The 18,142-nt window shown below is 48.0% G+C and overlaps 2 protein-coding genes across 3 annotated transcripts; one reads left to right on the plus strand and one right to left on the minus strand.

Moving 5' to 3' along the window:
• The first annotated feature begins 5 nt into the window (after window positions 1-5).
• stx18 (syntaxin 18) lies at window positions 6-11,822 on the plus strand. Its single transcript, XM_056437554.1, has 11 exons — window positions 6-212; window positions 8,804-8,871; window positions 9,530-9,645; window positions 9,739-9,816; window positions 9,900-9,966; window positions 10,087-10,157; window positions 10,378-10,472; window positions 10,851-10,909; window positions 11,082-11,151; window positions 11,246-11,326; window positions 11,396-11,822. The coding sequence occupies exons 1-11, from the start codon at window positions 57-59 to the stop codon at window positions 11,489-11,491; spliced, it is 957 nt and encodes a 318-aa protein (XP_056293529.1). The 5' UTR covers window positions 6-56; the 3' UTR covers window positions 11,492-11,822.
• Window positions 11,823-12,170: 348 nt separating this feature from the next.
• On the minus strand, window positions 12,171-16,560 carry LOC130208437 (neuronal vesicle trafficking-associated protein 1-like). Of its 2 annotated transcripts, none has more exons than XM_056437556.1 (5): window positions 16,391-16,560; window positions 15,987-16,141; window positions 15,658-15,771; window positions 13,367-13,477; window positions 12,171-13,109 (listed from the first exon to the last, which is right to left on the minus strand). In XM_056437556.1, the coding sequence occupies exons 2-5, from the start codon at window positions 16,131-16,133 to the stop codon at window positions 12,915-12,917; spliced, it is 567 nt and encodes a 188-aa protein (XP_056293531.1). In that variant the 5' UTR covers window positions 16,134-16,141; window positions 16,391-16,560; the 3' UTR covers window positions 12,171-12,914. The 2 variants fall into 2 exon arrangements, with proteins under 2 accessions (XP_056293531.1, XP_056293530.1); XM_056437555.1 differs by having other exon boundaries at window positions 15,987-16,162; window positions 16,391-16,558.
• Window positions 16,561-18,142: the final 1,582 nt, after the last annotated feature.

An 18,142-nucleotide genomic window follows, 5' to 3' on the forward strand; every position in this document is an offset into this window, starting at 1 on the left:
ACGTCGTCAGTTGGTGACGTGTCGGTTTGTTTTGAGCCTGCTGCTGCGGGGCAGACATGGCGGCGGACATCACGCTGCTGTTCAGGGCCAGCGTGAAGACGGTGAAGACCCGCAACAAGGCGATCGGAGTCGGCTTTGACTCGTCGCCCAGAGATGAGATCTTCAAGAGGAGCAGAGCCAAGAGCAGCTTCTCCCCGAAGGCCAAGGAAGTGGTGAGTGCCTCCTCGAGCTAACCGCGGCTAACGGGGCTAGCATCGAGCTGCCGACGTGTGAGCGAACAGCTGGAACGGCTGGAACATCTGGAACGGCTGGAACGGCTGGAACGGCTGGAACGGCTGGAACGGCTGGAACGGCTGGAACAGATGGCCCGCTTCATGCCAGTGGAGCGTGTAGTAGACCTATGACATGTCATTGTTGCTCATGCTACATTGTTGCATGTGGTAAGCCTATGACATGCTACATTGTAAGCCTATGACATGTGTCATTGTTGCATGTGACATGTCATTGTTGCTCTTGCTACATTGTTGCATGAGGTAAGCCTATGACATGTCATTGTTGCATGAAGTAAGCCTATGACATGTCATTGTTGCATGAAGTAAGCCTATGACATGTCATTGTTGCATGAAGTAAGCCTATGACATGTCATTGTTGCATGAGGTAAGCCTATGACATGCTACATTGTTGCATGAGGTAAGCCTATGACATGTCATTGTTGCATGAAGTAAGCCTATGACATGTCATTGTTGTATGAAGTAAGCCTATGACATGTCATTGTTGCATGAAGTAAGCCTATGACATGTCATTGTTGTATGAAGTAAGCCTATGACATGTCATTGTTGCATGAAGTAAGCCTATGACATGCTACATTGTTGCATGAAGTAAGCCTATGACATGCTACATTGTTGCATGTGACATGTCATTGTTGCTCATGCTACATTGTTGCATGAAGTAAGCCTATGACATGTCATTGTTGCTCTTGCTACATTGTTGCATGTAGTAAGCCTATGACATGCTACGTTGTTGCATGTAGTAAGCCTATGACATGCTACGTTGTTGCATGTAGTAAGCCTATGACATGCTACATTGTTGCATGTAGTAAGCCTATGACATGCTACATTGTTGCATGAAGTAAGCCTATGACATGCTACATTGTTGCATGTGACATGTGTCATTGTTGCTATTATTGTTATGTTTCATTATCCCAATGTCTGTTATTCATATGGTGATAAAATACAGGACATAATTTAACGTAATAGCACTTCACTACATTAATGCTAAACTCATACAAACATCCAGTATTGCCATAAAGTAGACATGCGTATTGATTCATAACAATTATTGACATTACATATTGATAGATATTAGAGGAGGCTGTCACATTGCAAGACACCCATAAACAACCTGTTAATGCCTTGTGAATGTAAGCAGAACATGATTCATATCATATGTCCAAGCCCAGAAACCATCATCATCTAACTCCCTGACTCAGCTTATTGTCTCCCTGTGAATGTTCCATGTACTCCAAAGGGAAATGACTTCACCTCAAAGTGTTGTCGTGATGCGAATCAAAAGGTCATGTGACCAGATCCGCTGTCGTTGTGTGTGTTCAAACCCGACTCCCCTCAGAGCGGCGCTCCGTTGTCCGTCTTGCTGCGGTCGGACCGTTTGGTCGGCTTTGAATACAACGTCTGTTTCCAGGCGTTTCCATCTTGCAGAGCGCTCACTGTTCTGGCATCGCGGGGAGCAACCAGGGCGTCTGACCGCTGTTTGGTCGGCTCAACCCATCTGGCACACGCCCTGCAGTCGTCACATGGTCTGTTGAGCTCATATCTCAATTCAATTCAGTTTATTTTGTACAGCCCATTCTAACAGATTACAAATTTGCCTCAGAGTGCTTTACAATCTGTACACATAGACATCCCTGACCTTTGACCTTTGACCTCACATCGGATCAGGAACAACTCCCAAATAACCCTTCAGGGGAAAAATGGGAAGAACCCTTGAGGAGAGAACAGAGGAGGATCCCTCTCCAGGATGGACAGAACAATAGATGTCATGTGACCAGAAGGACAGATTAGAGTTAAAATACATTCAATTAGTAAGACAGAGTGTATAATAGTTGGTCGTAGGCATGGACCACGACCCAGACCTCCACGACCCAGACCTCCACGATCCAGACCTCCACGACCCAGACCTCCACGATCCAGACCTCCACGATCCAGACCTCCACGACCCAGACCTCCATGATCCAGACCTCCACGACCCAGACCTCCACGACCCAGACCTCCACGACCCAGACCTCCACGATCCAGACCTCCACGACCCAGACCTCCACGACCCAGACCTTCACGACCCAGACCTCCACGACCCAGACCTCCACGACCCAGACCTTCACGACCCAGACCTCCGCGATCCAGACCTCCGCGACCCAGACCTCCACGACCCAGACCTCCGCGACCCAGACCTCCACGACCCAGACCTCCGCGATCCAGACCTCCGCGACCCAGACCTCCACGACCCATCAGGCCGATATCTGTGTCCACTCACAAAGAATTGAGTTCAAACTAAAAGAAATCCTCAACGACTGATCTGAAGTCAGTGGACTTCTGAAGCGAGCGATCCAGAATGCCGCCTCCTGGACGCAGAGAGATAAAGATTACTGAAATAACACGTCGCTCCTAAAAGAACACTATTTTTACTCAGACTTCAGGAATGTCTACATCCCGTCCCGCTCGGGGTAAAGTGCTCCGCTTGAGATCTGGGAAGACAAAAGCTAAGCTGTTTTTTTTATTTTTTATTCCCAATCGCATCGGGCCAACTGGCCAGACCGACCGGTTTCATGCCCAGAATCTTCCGTGCCAGCTGTCAGGTCCGAGCGCCGCGGCGCCCCGACCCTGACAGGCCCGGATTCTGGGCTTTGAACCCACCCAGAAAATTGCCCAATGAGATCGAGCCGTCAGCACGACTTAAAAACTTAAAGACACGGCGAGTCCCTCTGTTGAAAGACTTTCCTACAACTTCACATCGCTTTAAATATATTTATGGAAGAAAAAGAAGAAATATTTGAACCGTGACCCCGGGCCGACGTTGGCGTTTAATTAGTTCTCGAAAACATCTCACATTTGATTCCTCCGCCGGCGGCTGGCAGGAGGTGATGGATCATCGGGAACTCCGAGGCTTCGTGTCATGAGAGTTGATCCTCCGCCAGGAGTCCTTGGCCTGACATGAGTATCGTACACATCGTAACACAAACCTCTTCAAAGGCACCTTGAAGGACCACTTCAGGTTTCCCTCGGGGAGTCGGGCCGCTAAGTCGTACCTGATGTCTCTGAGCGTCAGTCGGGGGCCGGGCCGCGGCGGCGCTGCACAACCGGGGGTTTGTTCTGTTCTGTTACGTTGGTATTAGAAATGGTGGTTTCATAAAAGATTCAAAGAAACCCAAACCCATCCTGGGGTGCCCCCGCCCCCCCCCCCCCCGCAGATAGAATCTCAAACCATCTCGTTCCTGGAATGTCCCGCCGGCGAACGGTCACGTCGTGGTTTTCGCCCGCAACTCAACGATCAACTCTTTTTTCTTCTTGTTCTTCTCCTCTCTGTGCAGACGGGACCCGGGCGGCGTTTCCCCGGGTGCCAGTCGCCTCCTCACATCTTCACGTGATTCCATAAACACGCTGCAATAACATTTCTCTTTCGGGGCTCTCGGAAAACAATTTCTCGGGGAGAAAGCCGATCCTCCCGAGAGCGGTGATTAAAGGTGGAAGATCAAAACAGAGAAAATATTAAATTAGGTCCCCAGTAACAATGTTGACGGGCCCGGCACCGTAATGCGCAGCAGATGTCGGTTTGCCCTTCAAGAGACGCGCATAACTCTCCGTGTTCCCAGCGGAGCTCGACGAGAAGGAGAAACATCAAAGTTGACAAACACACACAGAGGGCCTGTGAGTCTCTCTTTCCTGCTCAAAAAGAAGGACGTTTAGCATCTTTCAAGAGCTTGAGTGACGACTAAGAGGGCCAGTGTGTCCCGGGCGGGGTCGGGGGGATCTCTCTCCTCACGGGGGTCGTCGCTTTGGGGGCGCCGTGATCTCCATTTCACCGCCGCTCTCCTCCAGCGGGCTGCCCTCCTCCACTTTAAATGGAGCGGGTCACTTTCAAATTGGTAAATTGTGTGTAGAAAGTAGTGCTCGGCTCCCCACTGCGGCTTGGGACTGATATTCCAAAATTGGCTCCTTCTCACGGTGTTTTCTTAGAAACCCTGAATAGCGGCGTGGCCACCGGCCATCGGCCAGCACTTAAAGTATGCTGGGGGGGGGGTCGGGTTTCAAGTCCAAAAGGTTTTTTCCATTTGGGGTTTCATCAGTTATGTTTTGGTCTATATGGCCCCAAATAACCAAATAATAATAAGAATAATAATATTACAAACATGGATGTCAGCTATTTCCCCAATTTTATATATAAATATTATTATTTTTATATATATATATATATAATAAATACTTTTAAATGGTTGTTCGGATAATTTTTATTATTTTATTGATGCTGTCGTGAATAAAGTGTGAAACTCTTAAGATAAAATAAATTAATCCTGTATTCATATTATTATTAATCACACGGGGGGACGTTTGCATTATTATAGCAGCTCAAAGAATAATGTAACGACAGGCAGAGGAAGAACAAATTATAATAATATGAAATTAATTTACCAGTAAAGCTATAATGGATAAATATAGAGTATAAAACTAAATATATTATAATTGTAGATAAACTGAATGGTTGACTTTATATAATATATTGATGCACAGTTAACTAAAGGGTGCTGTCAGGGTGATGAAATATCTGTAAAAAATATCCAATAATAATTTCAGGGTGTAAAAAAAAAACAGAAAGAAAGAAATCATGCGTTTTGTAAATAAAAAGCTAAATAATCCTGACTGTTGTATCCTCAAGTTGAGTCTGGAAGCTGTTTATATTTCTAGCTGTGTGCCGTCGATAATTTGCTGTAACATTATTTACAATGTTTACAGGTAAGAAGCCAGATAATCTTTCCCACCTGAAACTCTTAAAGAGTCTCAAAGTCGTCTGGGGGTCAAACCGCCGTCAGCGGGAGGCGGGTCCTCTTCACCGCGCGACCGAGTCTCGGCTCTGTTGTCGGGCAGATTTAATCTGGAGGCCCGAGCACCATCTAGATTTTTCGGCTCGTGCAAAAAAATTTAATGCTTTTGCACGATTTAATAAAAAAATCTGTAAAATAGGAAATACATATGACAGAGTGGTGGAATGCAGATTCACGGACGTGTCGGACGTCGACTTTTAGAGCCGAGGAATGTTTCCCATCTGCAGTTAAAGAAGGAAAGTTATTCATTTGACTTCATCTGTTTATCTCTGAACATGTTTTATTTTATATTTCTTTTGAAGCACTTTTATAGATTCAGCTGTGGCCCATTATTAGGAATTATTATATTATTCTAAATGATCACGACTTTACAATATCCATATTTATTTATTGGTATCTTTAAAGCATATAATATTTGTTTTTAAATCTAGAAGAATTAAGAAAATACAACAGCGTGTGTGTGTGTCTCTCTCTGTGTGTGTGTGTGTGTCTCTCTCTGTGTGTGTGTGTGTGTGTGTCTCTGTGTGTGTGTGTGTGTCTCTGTGTGTGTGTTTGTCTCTCTCTGTGTGTGTGTGTGTGTGTGTGTGTCTCTCGGTGTGTGTGTGTCTCTCTCTCTCTGTGTGTGTGTGTGTGTCTCTCTCTCTCTGTGTGTGTCTCTGTGTATGTGTGTGTGTGTCTCTCTCTCGGTGTATGTGTGTGTGTGTCTCTCTCTCTGTGTGTGTTTCTGTCTCTGTGTCTCTGTGTGTGTCTCTCTCTCTCTGTGTGTGTGTGTGTGTCTCTGTGTGTGTGTGTGTGTGTGTCTCTCTGTGTGTGTGTGTGTGTGTGTCTCTCTCTCTGTGTGTGTGTGTGTGTGTCTCTGTGTATGTGTGTGTGTGTCAGAGGACAGGAGGCAGGTTGTGTATTCACCTGTAAAACACGGCCTGTTTATGAATCGTTTCTAGTCGTCCATAAATAAATATTGTTCTGTTGCTTCATCTTTAAACTCATCACAACAACACGATGCGTTTCATCATCACGTTGACACTTTGTATCAACTTAATGATGAATGAACCGACACGAGCCGCTCCTCCTCGAGCCGCTCCTCCTCGAGCCGCTCCTCCTCGAGCCGCTCCTCCTCGTCTTGTTGTCTCCTGTGTTTGTTGACGTCCTGAACCAGAGGCAGTCGGGCGTAACCACGGTAATGACATCAGCATGCGCCTCCTCCCCGGAGCCTCCTCCCCGCACCGCCCCGGGTCCGGAGGACTCCGAGGGTCTCGGACCACGAGTCCTCATCAGCCTCCGTTACCTGGAGTTAAGCGCCAAGCCCCCCGCTAAGCCGCGTCTCTCCTCTTCGTCTCTCCTCTTCCTCGTCATAATCCCCCTGATGGTTTGTTTGGGCTCCATCAGGCTGCAGGGGGGGGGGGGGGGGGAGAGAGAGAAAGTGGGGAGGGGGGGTCTTTGATGATGACGAGATTAGATGTAGCCCGGCAGACTGTCTCCTCCTGCCCCACACACTCACACACACACACACACACTGAGTGCACGAGGCCGGCCCCTCCTCATTGTTGAGGAATTACTCGCTCTTTAGGGTCTTAAGTTACAAGAGCAATTGATCCTTCTGACCCCTCAAACCCTCCAGGTTGTGCTGGGAATCTGAGCTCCAATGTATACACACAGGAGAGGCCCCGCTCCCCCCCCACCCCCCACACACACACCACAGCACACGCACACACACGACAACGCACTCTTTCTTTTGTCCGGCGGACCAACGCTGTGGGTCGAGCGCCCCCTGCAGGTCGAAGGCTGCAGTGCAGTCGGCTGAGTCAGACGTGTGTTGTACATGCATAAAAAGAAGTTATAATTGTGTGTTATGCACGTTTCACCTCAAATGTATTGTTTTGTTTTCTCCGACCATTCAAACATATTTAGTTTAACATCATAGACACAAAAACAAGACTTTTAAAACAATAAAGGCTTTTTATTGCTATTCTTTGCTTAAAAATGACTTCTGGTTGATTGATTAATAGACTAATAATCACATTAAATACTTCAGATTAGATTTGAGTGTTTCATCATGGAGGTGAGATAATAAATAAATTTAATAAATTTAAATAAATACAATTTATAGATTTAATAGATTCAATAAAATAAAATTGATCACAGAGAAGGATAAATGAAGAACACACTAACTTCCCACATTTGTCAATGAAACATCTGTCCACCAGTTGGTTATTTGTCCCCAGTGTAAGACACATGGATGAATGCATAATAAACGCATCATAACGGTGTTTGTTAAACTAAAGAAACACGGCCTGTCAGCACGGCTGCAGCTTTCATTCCCAGAGACGCGGTACACAGCGGGTCATGTTCTGAAGGACTCTGAGCCATAATGAAGGTTCTCTTCTCCTCTGAGCTCCACTGCCCTGAACAACAATTAACTCTTGACCTCTAATAATTGTGTTATTACAGAGGTCGGCCTCTCCTGAGTCGCTGACGCCCGTCACTGAACCGCGAAGAAGGAGGAGGAGGAGAGTTCTGGCCTTCTGACTAATTGCTCCTCTTTTTTGGTCTCGACACTTTCTCAAACCACGTCGCTTTTAAAAATAAGACCCGAGCCGCGACGCCAGCAGACGAATGTGTGGAGGCGTTATTGGCCGGTGTCGGTTACCCCCGGTTACCCCCGGTTACCCCCACGCTGCCGAGGCAATTTGATAATTGAGGTTGTTAGAGTGAAAAGAAGCTGACGGCTGAAGACGGAGATGTTATGCTGTCACAGTCACACTCGTTGTGTCGTGTTTCAGTCTGACTTCTGTCTCCGGCTGACCCACAGAGAGAGAGAGAGAGAGACAGAGAGAGAGAGAGTGACAGAAACACAGAGAGAGAGAGACGGAGAGAGAGAGAGACAGAAAGAGAGAGAGACAGAGAGAGTGACAGAAACAGAGAGAGAGACAGAGACGGAGAGAGAGAGAGAGACAGAGGCAGCTGTGTTCTGACGCTCGGTTCTGAGGAGCAGGAAGCAATTTGGTCTTTTTTTAATATTTGAGCAAATTAGAGGAGAAAATACTGGATTGGACCAAGTTTCCTCTGGTTTGCCTGAACAGACACAGACACACACAGACAGACACACACAGACAGACACAGACACACACACACACAGACAGACACACACAGAGACACACAGACAGACACACACACACACAGACACACACAGACAGACACAGACACACACAGACACACACACACACAGAGACACACAGACAGACACACACACACAGAGACAGACACAGACACACACACACACAGAGACACAGACAGACACACACAGACACAGACACACACACACAGACAGACACACACAGAGACACACAGAGACACACACAGACACACACACACACAGAGACACAGACACACACACAGACACACACACACACACCCAGAGACACACACAGAGACACACAGACAGACACACACACACACACACACAGAGACACACAGAGACAGACACACACACACACACACACACACACACACACAGACACACACACACACACACACAGACACACACACACAGACACACACACACACAGACACACACACACACACACACACACACAGTCGTTGGGAGGAAAGAGTTTCCTGGTACAAGTTTAAAAAACACATCAAGTAATTCTTCTTCCTCCTCCTCCTCCTCCTCCTCCCTCTTTGTCTCGGCAGATCTCGAACATCACCAAGCTCAAAGACTTTCTGCTGCAGCACCGGAAAGATTACGTGAGCGCGGGAAGGTAAGCCGACGCTAACAGAGCGATCGTCAACAACAACAACAACAACAACAGGGAAACGCCTTCGAGGCTGCAGGCAGACACACACTGAGTCATTTCAGAGAAGGTCAGGAGTCAGGGCCGTGTGTGTGTGTGTGTGTGTGTGTGTGTGTGTGTGTGTGTGTGTGTGTGTGTGTGTGTGTGTGTGTGTGTGTGTGTGTGTGTGTGTGTGTGTGTGTGTGTGTGTGTGTGTGAGCAGCAGCGAGTCGGGTGGTCCTCAGTCTCCGGTCTAATTGTCTGGAATAATTGAGCCGCGAGGGAAGAACAAATCCCCCCAAATGTCCGTCGACCAACAGTTCTAAATGTTTATGAAGATGTAAATAACTGTTAAAAAATAACTTAAAATATGTGTTTATCATCTAAATAGTTGATGAGGATTTCTCGTCCATATTCATAATTCAAGTTGTCTGCGTGTTTGTTGTTCACGCGTGAGGTTGTGCCTCAGACGTCCACCAGGGGGCGACAGTGAGCCTGGTGTACCGACCCTCCCTTGGTGCAGGTTTCCTCTGTGATGCAACATGAGCGGAGGCCCGTAACGTGTGACGCTTTCACGTTCCGCCCGCTGCCCCAGTGCATCATGGGATCTCTTCACCGGCCGTGGTTGTTCTCGTGTGTTTCGCAGCCTCATCTCGTCGGATCTGACCCGCATGACGGACAACGAGCGGGACCAGATCGACCAGGACGCCCAGATCTTCATGAGGACCTGCTCCGAGGCCATCAGGCAGCTGCGCCTCGAAGGTGCTCGCCGGCTTCACCGCGACGCACCGGCAGAGGCCTCAGAGGGGCGGCGACGTCTTTATTAATGCTTTCAGAACGTTGTTGTCCCCACAGCAGAGAAGCAGGTGACGTCGGCCCAGATCAAGAAGCACCGAGGGGCCGTGCTGGACCTCATAGAGGTCTACCTGAGAGGTGAGGCCAGGGGCCAGCTGCTCCCACTGTGAGTCACGGCAGGCGGCCATTGAACCAACATGAGGCCCCTGTGTGTCTTGAAGGAGTCTGTAAGCTGTACTCTGAGCAGAGAGCCGTCCGCGTGAAGAGGACGGTGGACAAGAAGAGGCTGTGAGTACACGACCCGGGCCACGGGGCCACGGGGCCAGTCTCTGGATCAATGCATTTATTAAATTATTTATTTATACTTAAGACATAAGTCCTCCATACCCGTGTGACCCGTGTGTTCAGGTCCCGGCTGGAGCCGGAGCACCGCGGCAAGGTGCCCAGGATGGAGGAGACTGTGAAGGAGGAAAGTCCTGGTGAGTCCTGAGGCGGATCCCATGAAACCAGGAGCTGCTGTGGGGGAGGGGCCACGGTGACCGGAAGTGACTGCGAGGAACGGCCATCTCCATCACTCCGTCTCCGTGACCTCCCCGGGTGGCGCTCCCTCCGTTACGACGAGGGAGGGAGGGATGGAGGGATGGAGGGAGAGATGGATGGAGGGCGCACCCTGAGGTCTCTCTGTCCTCTCTCCGGCAGAGAGGAGCGTGTCGGAGGTCCCGGACCGCCCCGTGGGCCTGTGGGACCCGGAGGGCCGAGCGGAGGACGAGCTCTCGCCGGAGGAGGTCCAGATGGTGAGAAGCCGCCGCTGCTCATTGGTCGAGAGAGAACAGCTTCCACCGGCACGCTGAGGAGTTCAGTGAGGATGGAAAAGATTCAAAAAATACAAGTGATGCCAAAATCAGAATTTCTCTTTGACTCCTTGATTCTTTGAGGGTCACCGTCTAAACGAGGTCATCACTGAAACACAGGAATACAAATGAGGCCGAACATAAAGACTCATTTTCAACTCCTCAAAATAAAGAACATAAAAGGACCGTAAGAATTAGATAACTCAGCTAATTGAGCTTTGTTTCTAGAGCGTTGTCTATATATCTATATATGTATTATATAGTGTAATGTGCAGCATATTTAAACATGTACCTGCCTCGTGTGTGTGTGTGTGTGTGTAGTTCGAGCAGGAGAACCAGAGGCTGGTGGGGGAGATGAACAGCCTGGTGGACGAAGTGAGGTGAGTCACACGCCTCCTGGTCCACGACGGGATCAAGTCCCCCGAGGACGCTGTGAGCAGAGAGACGTGTCTCTCTGTAACACCGACGCCCCCTTAAAGGGCTTTTAATATTCTCCGCGCTCTTATTTTGATGGGGTATATTTCCTGCATTCCTTTTTTCTGTGTCCTGCAGGCAGATCGAGGGCAAGGTGGTGGAGATCTCTCGCCTGCAGGAGGTCTTTGCTGAGAAGGTCCTGCAGCAGGTGAGCTGGAGGAGGAGGAGGAGGAGGAGGAGGAGGAGGAGGAGGAGGAGGAGGAGGAGGAGGCTAACACTTCGCTGTCCGCTTCACTTGACAGGAAACGGATATCGGCAGCATCCATCAGCTGGTGGTGGGCGCCACGGAGAACGTCAAGGAGGGAAACGAGGACATCCGAGAGGTAGCCGCGTTGCGATGGCGTCCAGTTCCCTCCGGTTCCCGTTCATAATCTGTAACCTCGTTTCTCAAGGCGATCAAAAACAACGCGGGCTTCCGGGTCTGGATCCTGTTCTTCCTGGTCATGTGCTCCTTCTCGCTGCTCTTCCTGGATTGGTACGACAGCTAACGGGCCGCGAGGACTCGCCTGGAGGAACCCGTCTTCCCGTGGAGAGCTGAGGGCCTGTGAGCGGCGCCGGGCGGCTCCTCCCCCGACCACCACTATCTGACCTCGTTGGCCCAGAGCTTAAACAGAGCTCCTTCATGGAGGAGCGCGTCCGCTTCCAACGCCTCCGTCTGGCTGAAGGAGACGTCGCGTCCCGCCTGAGGGAGGCTGCTCCGACGAGCCGCCTCATGTTTAGAGAGATGCTGCATGATGACACGCTTATTATTAATATGATGAGTGGATATCCATCATAACTGTACTGACACGTTCTAGTAAAACCGAGCAGTCGTCTTCATGAGATGTTTTGTCTCCTTTCTTTACTTCAGGGGATGAATTCATAAGTTACTGCATTTCATATTCAGGAGAAGCTCTGAGGGGAGAAGAGTCGACACACGGCCTCCAGATAGTCATGATAATCTGTTTATTGGGATTAAACAATAAATATATATTATAATAGTTATTATAATATATATAGTATTATAAATACATATATATTATATATATACATGTATATTACGTGTGTGATTAACCCAGTTAAAGCATCACAGATCTTAACTAACTATTAAATATTTACTATCACTGATGATGTAACACTTCATGAAGATGTTCTTATTCATATATAAATATGCAATCCACTTGGCCGTTGGTGTGAAATGTGGGCACTTTATTTCAGTTCTTCATTTAACATTGTTATACGTAGCAAATGCACTTTGATGGTAATGGTTACAGTTTGAAAAAGGTACATAATTAATAATTAATAACAATCATCTGACGGTTTGAGTTCAATGAAGTAAAGAAAAGCAGGACGAGCGACTCGAGTCGGATCGTTCCAACAGTCTGACGCGACTTCAATGCGGAGCACATTCAACACCGACGATGCATTATATAATGATAATAATAATAGATTAATAGACAGATGAATAAGACGTACGCTGTGTAAAGCTCACGGATGAACGGAGACGTTCATGAATGCTGGTGGAGGAAACTTCAAAGACTAAAAACACTTCACACGCCGGCTGGACGTCATCGTCATGACGAGCCGAGAGCGAAGCGACGAGTCGTGTGCGTTAAAACGAGCGACGCACACACGAGATGTTCAGAGGGGACGAGTGTGTTGCAGGGTCACAGGTGTGTGAATGTGTGTGTGTACAGTGTACAAAGATGTGTGTGCAGAGACTGTGAGTGTGTTTACAGAGATGGTGTGTGTGTCTCTTGTTTTTAAAGTGTAAATGAATAACGTGTGATTCAAGCGAGCCTCCAGGAGCTCTGCTCCTCCTCCAGGAGTCTCTCCTGGAGGAGGAGCAGAGCTCCAGACTCTGGAGGTTGGCTTGAATGCACCTCCTCCTCCTGATGCGTGTCACGCTCCTCCTGCTGACCCCAGCTGGGGTCAAGCCAGCTTCTGGGCCGTCTCCTGCTGGGTCACCTTCTCCTCCGACATGATGGCCATCCAGGGCGACACGGAGCGGGTGATGGTCTGCTTGGCCATGTTGTAGTGGTTGATGAGGGTGAAGAGCCGGCCGCGGCCCCCGGGGGCCTGGGGGGGGAAGCCGCCGTACATCCCGGCCGGCACGCAGCGGCCCTGCTGCTCCGGAGAGGGACAGAACAAAGTAATGGAGCTCAGATACACAGAGACACGAGGGGGTCTGAGGACAGATGAATGGTCATGTGAATGTCCTCCAGACTGAGACGTCCAGACTGAGACGCCCAGAGTGAGACGCCCAGAGTGAGACGTCCAGACTGAGACGTCCAGAGTGAGATGCCCAGAGTGAGACGCCCAGAGTGAGACGCCCAGTGAGACGCCCAGACTGAGACGTCCAGAGTGAGACGTCCAGTATTTACCATGTACACGAAGCTGTCGGGGCACGGCTGCTCGTACTGGTACACCTTGTAGACCACGAGGAACACCACACACACCAGGAAGGCCAGCGCACAGACCACCAGCAAGGTCACCTGGAGGACACAGGGTATTACAACTATACACAGGGTATATATATATATATATATATATATAGTAATATATATAAATATATATTTATTTATTTGTATATATATATATATATTAGGGCTGTCAATCGATTTAAAAAAATTAACTAATTAATCGAACATTTTGAAATTCATTAATCGCAATTAAAAGTTAAAAGTTCATTCTTTTTAAAGACCAAACTTCCCACAGAGCTGTGTTTTCAAAGAGGCTCCTACCTATAAAGTGCCAGCGAGGTATTTAATATTGTGGATGATAAATTGTTTCTTCAGTGAAACATCCAGATTAGTAAAAAAAAAGAAGTATATTGAGACCCCATTGGTCCTGTCATCTTTAACACTGAACAGCAGAACCAGTGGCCTTGATAACTGACTGACAGTCAAATATGTCACGTTAACCCTCTGGAGGCTCATTTTATACATTTTACCAAAAAAAATTAAATTCAACTTTTAAAGGCGTTTGCATGTGACACACCCCCACGTGTTCTACATCAAACATTCCAGAACAATCTCAGCTCTATTCAATGAGGCTCAGTTGTCCTGGTGCTGTGTTCTCTGCTCTCTGACTGACAGGCTGCTAATGAGCCTCACCTGTGAGGTGGGAGGTCCTTTGTGATTTACTGAGTGTTCATTGGTTGTTTTTCCCCCAAAATGTTGACAGACAAACGGATTGACCAATCACGGTGAAGGTTTCGTGTGACGAGTTCTTTCCGTGCCGCGTCCCCGACACGTCGCCCCTCCGTTCCTCTGAGTATCAGAGGGGGAGACGGGAGGAAGGAGGAGCAGGAGGAAACCCGACTGATTCATCCACGAGTTAAACTCATTTATGCTCCTTATTTTCGCGGAGAAATAATTGTTTTAAAAACGGAACCAGTGTTAAACCGTACTGCCGCCGTTTGACACTCGGTTTGAGTGTAAAAACATCAACGAACACCGGAAGTAAACAAAGTTGCGTTAAAATATTTTAGTGCGTTAACGCGGCCAAATGAATCGCATAGATTAACGCATTAACGCTGACAGCCCTAATATATATATATATATATATATACACATATGAGAGTTGTGTAATGGCTACTGCAGAGAAATTATATTATTGGCAACGGCCGAGTTAACGAGTTAAGTGAATCAGCGCGTCGCCCCGGTGATGGTGAGCTGCACAGGAAGGAGGCGCAACGGGAAGGTGGCCTGGCAGGAAGTAGAACTTTATTATGACGGATGTGATGAGATCAGACGTGATGGACACGCTATGGACATGTGATGGACACGCGATGGACACGCTATGGACATGTGATGGACACGCGATGGACACGCTATGGACATGTGATGGACACGCTATGGACACGTGATGGACACGTGATGGACACGCTATGGACATGTGATGGACACGCTATGGACACGTGATGGATACGCTATGGACATGTGATGGACACGCTATGGACATGTGATGGACACGTGATGGACACGCTATGGACATGTGATGGACACGCTATGGACACGTGATGGATACGCTATGGACATGTGATGGACACGCTATGGACACGTGATGGACACGCTATGGACACGCTATGGACACGTGATGGATACGCTATGGACACATGATGGACACGCTATGGACACGTGATGGATACGCTATGGACATGTGATGGACACGCTATGGACACGTGATGGACACGCTATGGACATGTGATGGACACGCTATGGACACGTGATGGATACGCTATGGACATGTGATGGACACGCTATGGACATGTGATGGACACGCTATGGACACGTGATGGACACGCTATGGACACGTGATGGACACGCTATGGACATGCTATGGACACGTGATGGATACGCTATGGACATGCTATGGACACGTGATGGATACGCTATGGACATGTGATGGACACGTGATGGATACGCTATGGACATGTGATGGACACGCTATGGACACGTGATGGACACGCTATGGACATGTGATGGACACGCTATGGACACGCGATGGACACGCTATGGACACGTGATGGACTCGCTATGGACATGTGATGGACACGCTATGGGCACGTGATGGACACGCTATCGACGTGTGAAGCGTGTGATGGCGTGTGATGGTGTGTGAAGCGTGTGATGGCGTGTGATGGCCACGTGACGCGCGGCGGCGTTCTCACTTTGAGTCTTTCTGAAACTCCTTCGATGACGCTGATGGAGAACTCGGCGATCTTCGGCGAGCGCAGCGTCGCCTTCCTGCTGTCGATGTAGTCCGCCTTCGTCTTCACCACCACCTGAACACAAGGTCACATGAGCATGGGGGGGGGCAGCCAATCGGCTCGCAGCGATAGCTTCAGGGAGAGAATCATCAACAACATGAATAATACATCTGAGGAACAAAGAGAAACGAGTTTCCTTCATTGTCAACACTAATGTGACACTGACACACACACACATACACACACACATACACTCTCACACACACACTCACACACTCTCTCACACACACCTTGTCCAGAGGGGGGAACTGCAGCTGGCTGGCATCGAGCGGCGTGATGAGCGGGATGGTGTCGAACCCCTCCTCCTCCTCTTCTTCCTCCTCCTTCTTCTTCCCGCTGCTCTTCTTCTCCATGAAATTATTCCCCAATTTCACCATTTTCACTTCTAAATAAAAACAACAACGACCTGAGGGAGTAAACAACGTAAACAACGTAAACAAGGGCTCATCCCCACCGGGCTCAAGGAATCCCATCCATCATGATGATGGCGTTTCATTTCCACACACACACACACACACACACACACACAAGCACACACCGTTGTGGCGCGCTCGGAGGAGACATAAAGGGACCGATGCATCACCGTGAAATATAAATATATATTTATATACATCTGCCGCATCCCAGTACTTACCGGCTGTAGATGCGTCGTTTTGTCCCCGGTGTGTCCCCGTGTGGTTCCCGGTGAGCTGCCCGTCTCCTCGGTTTTCGGGGTGTGACGCAGCCGCTTTGCTGGAGCCGGTGCACAATATGGCTGGTGCACAGCTGTGTGAGCGCGAGCCGTGTGCGCGCGAGCTGCTGCTGCGGAGTGACGTCACGACCTCCTCACATCCCTCCGCGGTGCAGGAGATGAGAGGCAGGACACGGAGGCCATCACCGAAAAACATGTTTTTATTAAGAGTCAGAAACGTAACGTAACGTTATGTAACGTAATGTAACGTAACGCCAGGTGGTTGGATGCATGAGGTGTGTCCTGCAGGACCAGTGGAGCTCCATTGGAGGGATCACAAATGGAGCTTCGTAACTGTTGGAGTGCAAACTTTATAAAGTTGTCCTCGTCGTGTGAAGTGAAGAAAAAACTAAACATTTATATTTGGATGTTTCAGCTGCATGAATAAATATAAGAAGTCCTGATACATATAGATATAGATAGATGTATCCAGGAATGTACATATAAAATATAATCTTGTGTCATTTGTTTTTGACGTCGCCGGGTTTCTGCTGCAGCTGCCTTCTCAGGAACGACCGCTAGAGGGAGACACTCACTCACTACAGCTCAGGACTGCTGTGAGTATTTGATATATTTGATATAGTTTAATCACTGTGATGTCACAACTGTACAATAATGATACCAACACGTGTTGTTCTGTGAACAGGCACAAGAATATACACTTTAAATTAAATGCTCAATGAGATTTAGATGAGTTAGTAAAACCACAGACGCACGGCAGTGATGTCCAAGAATAAAACACATTAAAATAACAACACTACAAAACTCATCTTATTTAAACATGTATTTAAAGTTACTGTGAGGAACTTTTAACAAAGCTCATTTAAATATATGTATGAAATAAAACAGTTATGCTTTGGGTAATAAAGCAGAGAGAGGCAGAAGATGACCCATACATTTTTTTTTAAACAACAAAATAAGTTATAATTTGTAATAGTCGTTTACAAAATGTAATAATAAATAACCACAAGGAAATAAGAATACAATTGAATATGATTGTCTGATTTTATTGTTTAAAAAAATCTAAGAAAACACTTAGACTACTGTCTTATTATTGCCATGTATGACAATTGCTCATATCCTGTAATAAATTAGTATATTTATTATTAGTATATTTATTCTTTTTGAAGGTTAAATATTATTTCACAAGTTTCAAAACGTGCCCTGAATTTCTTTTTAAATGCCCCTGGGGTTTCAGGCAGTGGAGTAAACACTGCCCCTAAACATCTGTAGACGTCCCTGGATGAAGCCGTGACCTCCTGACCCTCATGACCCTCATGAGCCGCTCCGCTGTGTCTTTAAACCTCCGGCCTGGCTCGGTGCCCAGAGGGTTCACATCCAGCCACATGGACCCAGCTCCGCCAGCAGAGAGCCAGCAGAGAGCCGGAGCTCACCCTGAAGACCTGATCCAGGACCCTCACATCCCCCTGAAGACCTGATCCAGGACCCTCACATCCCCCTGAAGAACTGATCCAGGACCTGAACCCCCCATCAGCGGACCCCTCACAGGAGGTATGACTCACTGTCCGGAGCTCAGTGTGTGGCAGACGTACGGTACGTGTGTGTGTGTGTGTGTGTGTGTGTGTATGTGTGAGAGAGAGTGTGTGTGTGTGTGTGTATGTGTGCTGACCTTTGAACAGACTTTATTGTGCTGAC

The sequence above is a fragment of the Pseudoliparis swirei genome, chromosome 18 (assembly GCF_029220125.1).
Source record: "Pseudoliparis swirei isolate HS2019 ecotype Mariana Trench chromosome 18, NWPU_hadal_v1, whole genome shotgun sequence".
Classification (NCBI taxonomy): domain Eukaryota; kingdom Metazoa; phylum Chordata; class Actinopteri; order Perciformes; family Liparidae; genus Pseudoliparis; species Pseudoliparis swirei.

Coding starts and splice junctions, on each gene's coding strand:
- stx18 (XM_056437554.1), top strand. CDS start 57: ATGGCGGCGGACATCACGCTGCTGTTCAGGGCCAGCGTGAAGACGGTG. Junction 213..8,803: donor CCCCGAAGGCCAAGGAAGTG/GTGAGTGCCTCC, acceptor TTGTCTCGGCAG/ATCTCGAACATCACCAAGCT. Junction 10,158..10,377: donor TGTGAAGGAGGAAAGTCCTG/GTGAGTCCTGAG, acceptor TCTCTCCGGCAG/AGAGGAGCGTGTCGGAGGTC.
- LOC130208437 (XM_056437556.1), bottom strand. CDS start 16,133: ATGGTGAAATTGGGGAATAATTTCATGGAGAAGAAGAGCAGCGGGAAG. Junction 15,772..15,986: donor AGTTCCCCCCTCTGGACAAG/GTGTGTGTGAGA, acceptor CCTTGTGTTCAG/GTGGTGGTGAAGACGAAGGC. Junction 13,478..15,657: donor GAGTTTCAGAAAGACTCAAA/GTGAGAACGCCG, acceptor TGTGTCCTCCAG/GTGACCTTGCTGGTGGTCTG.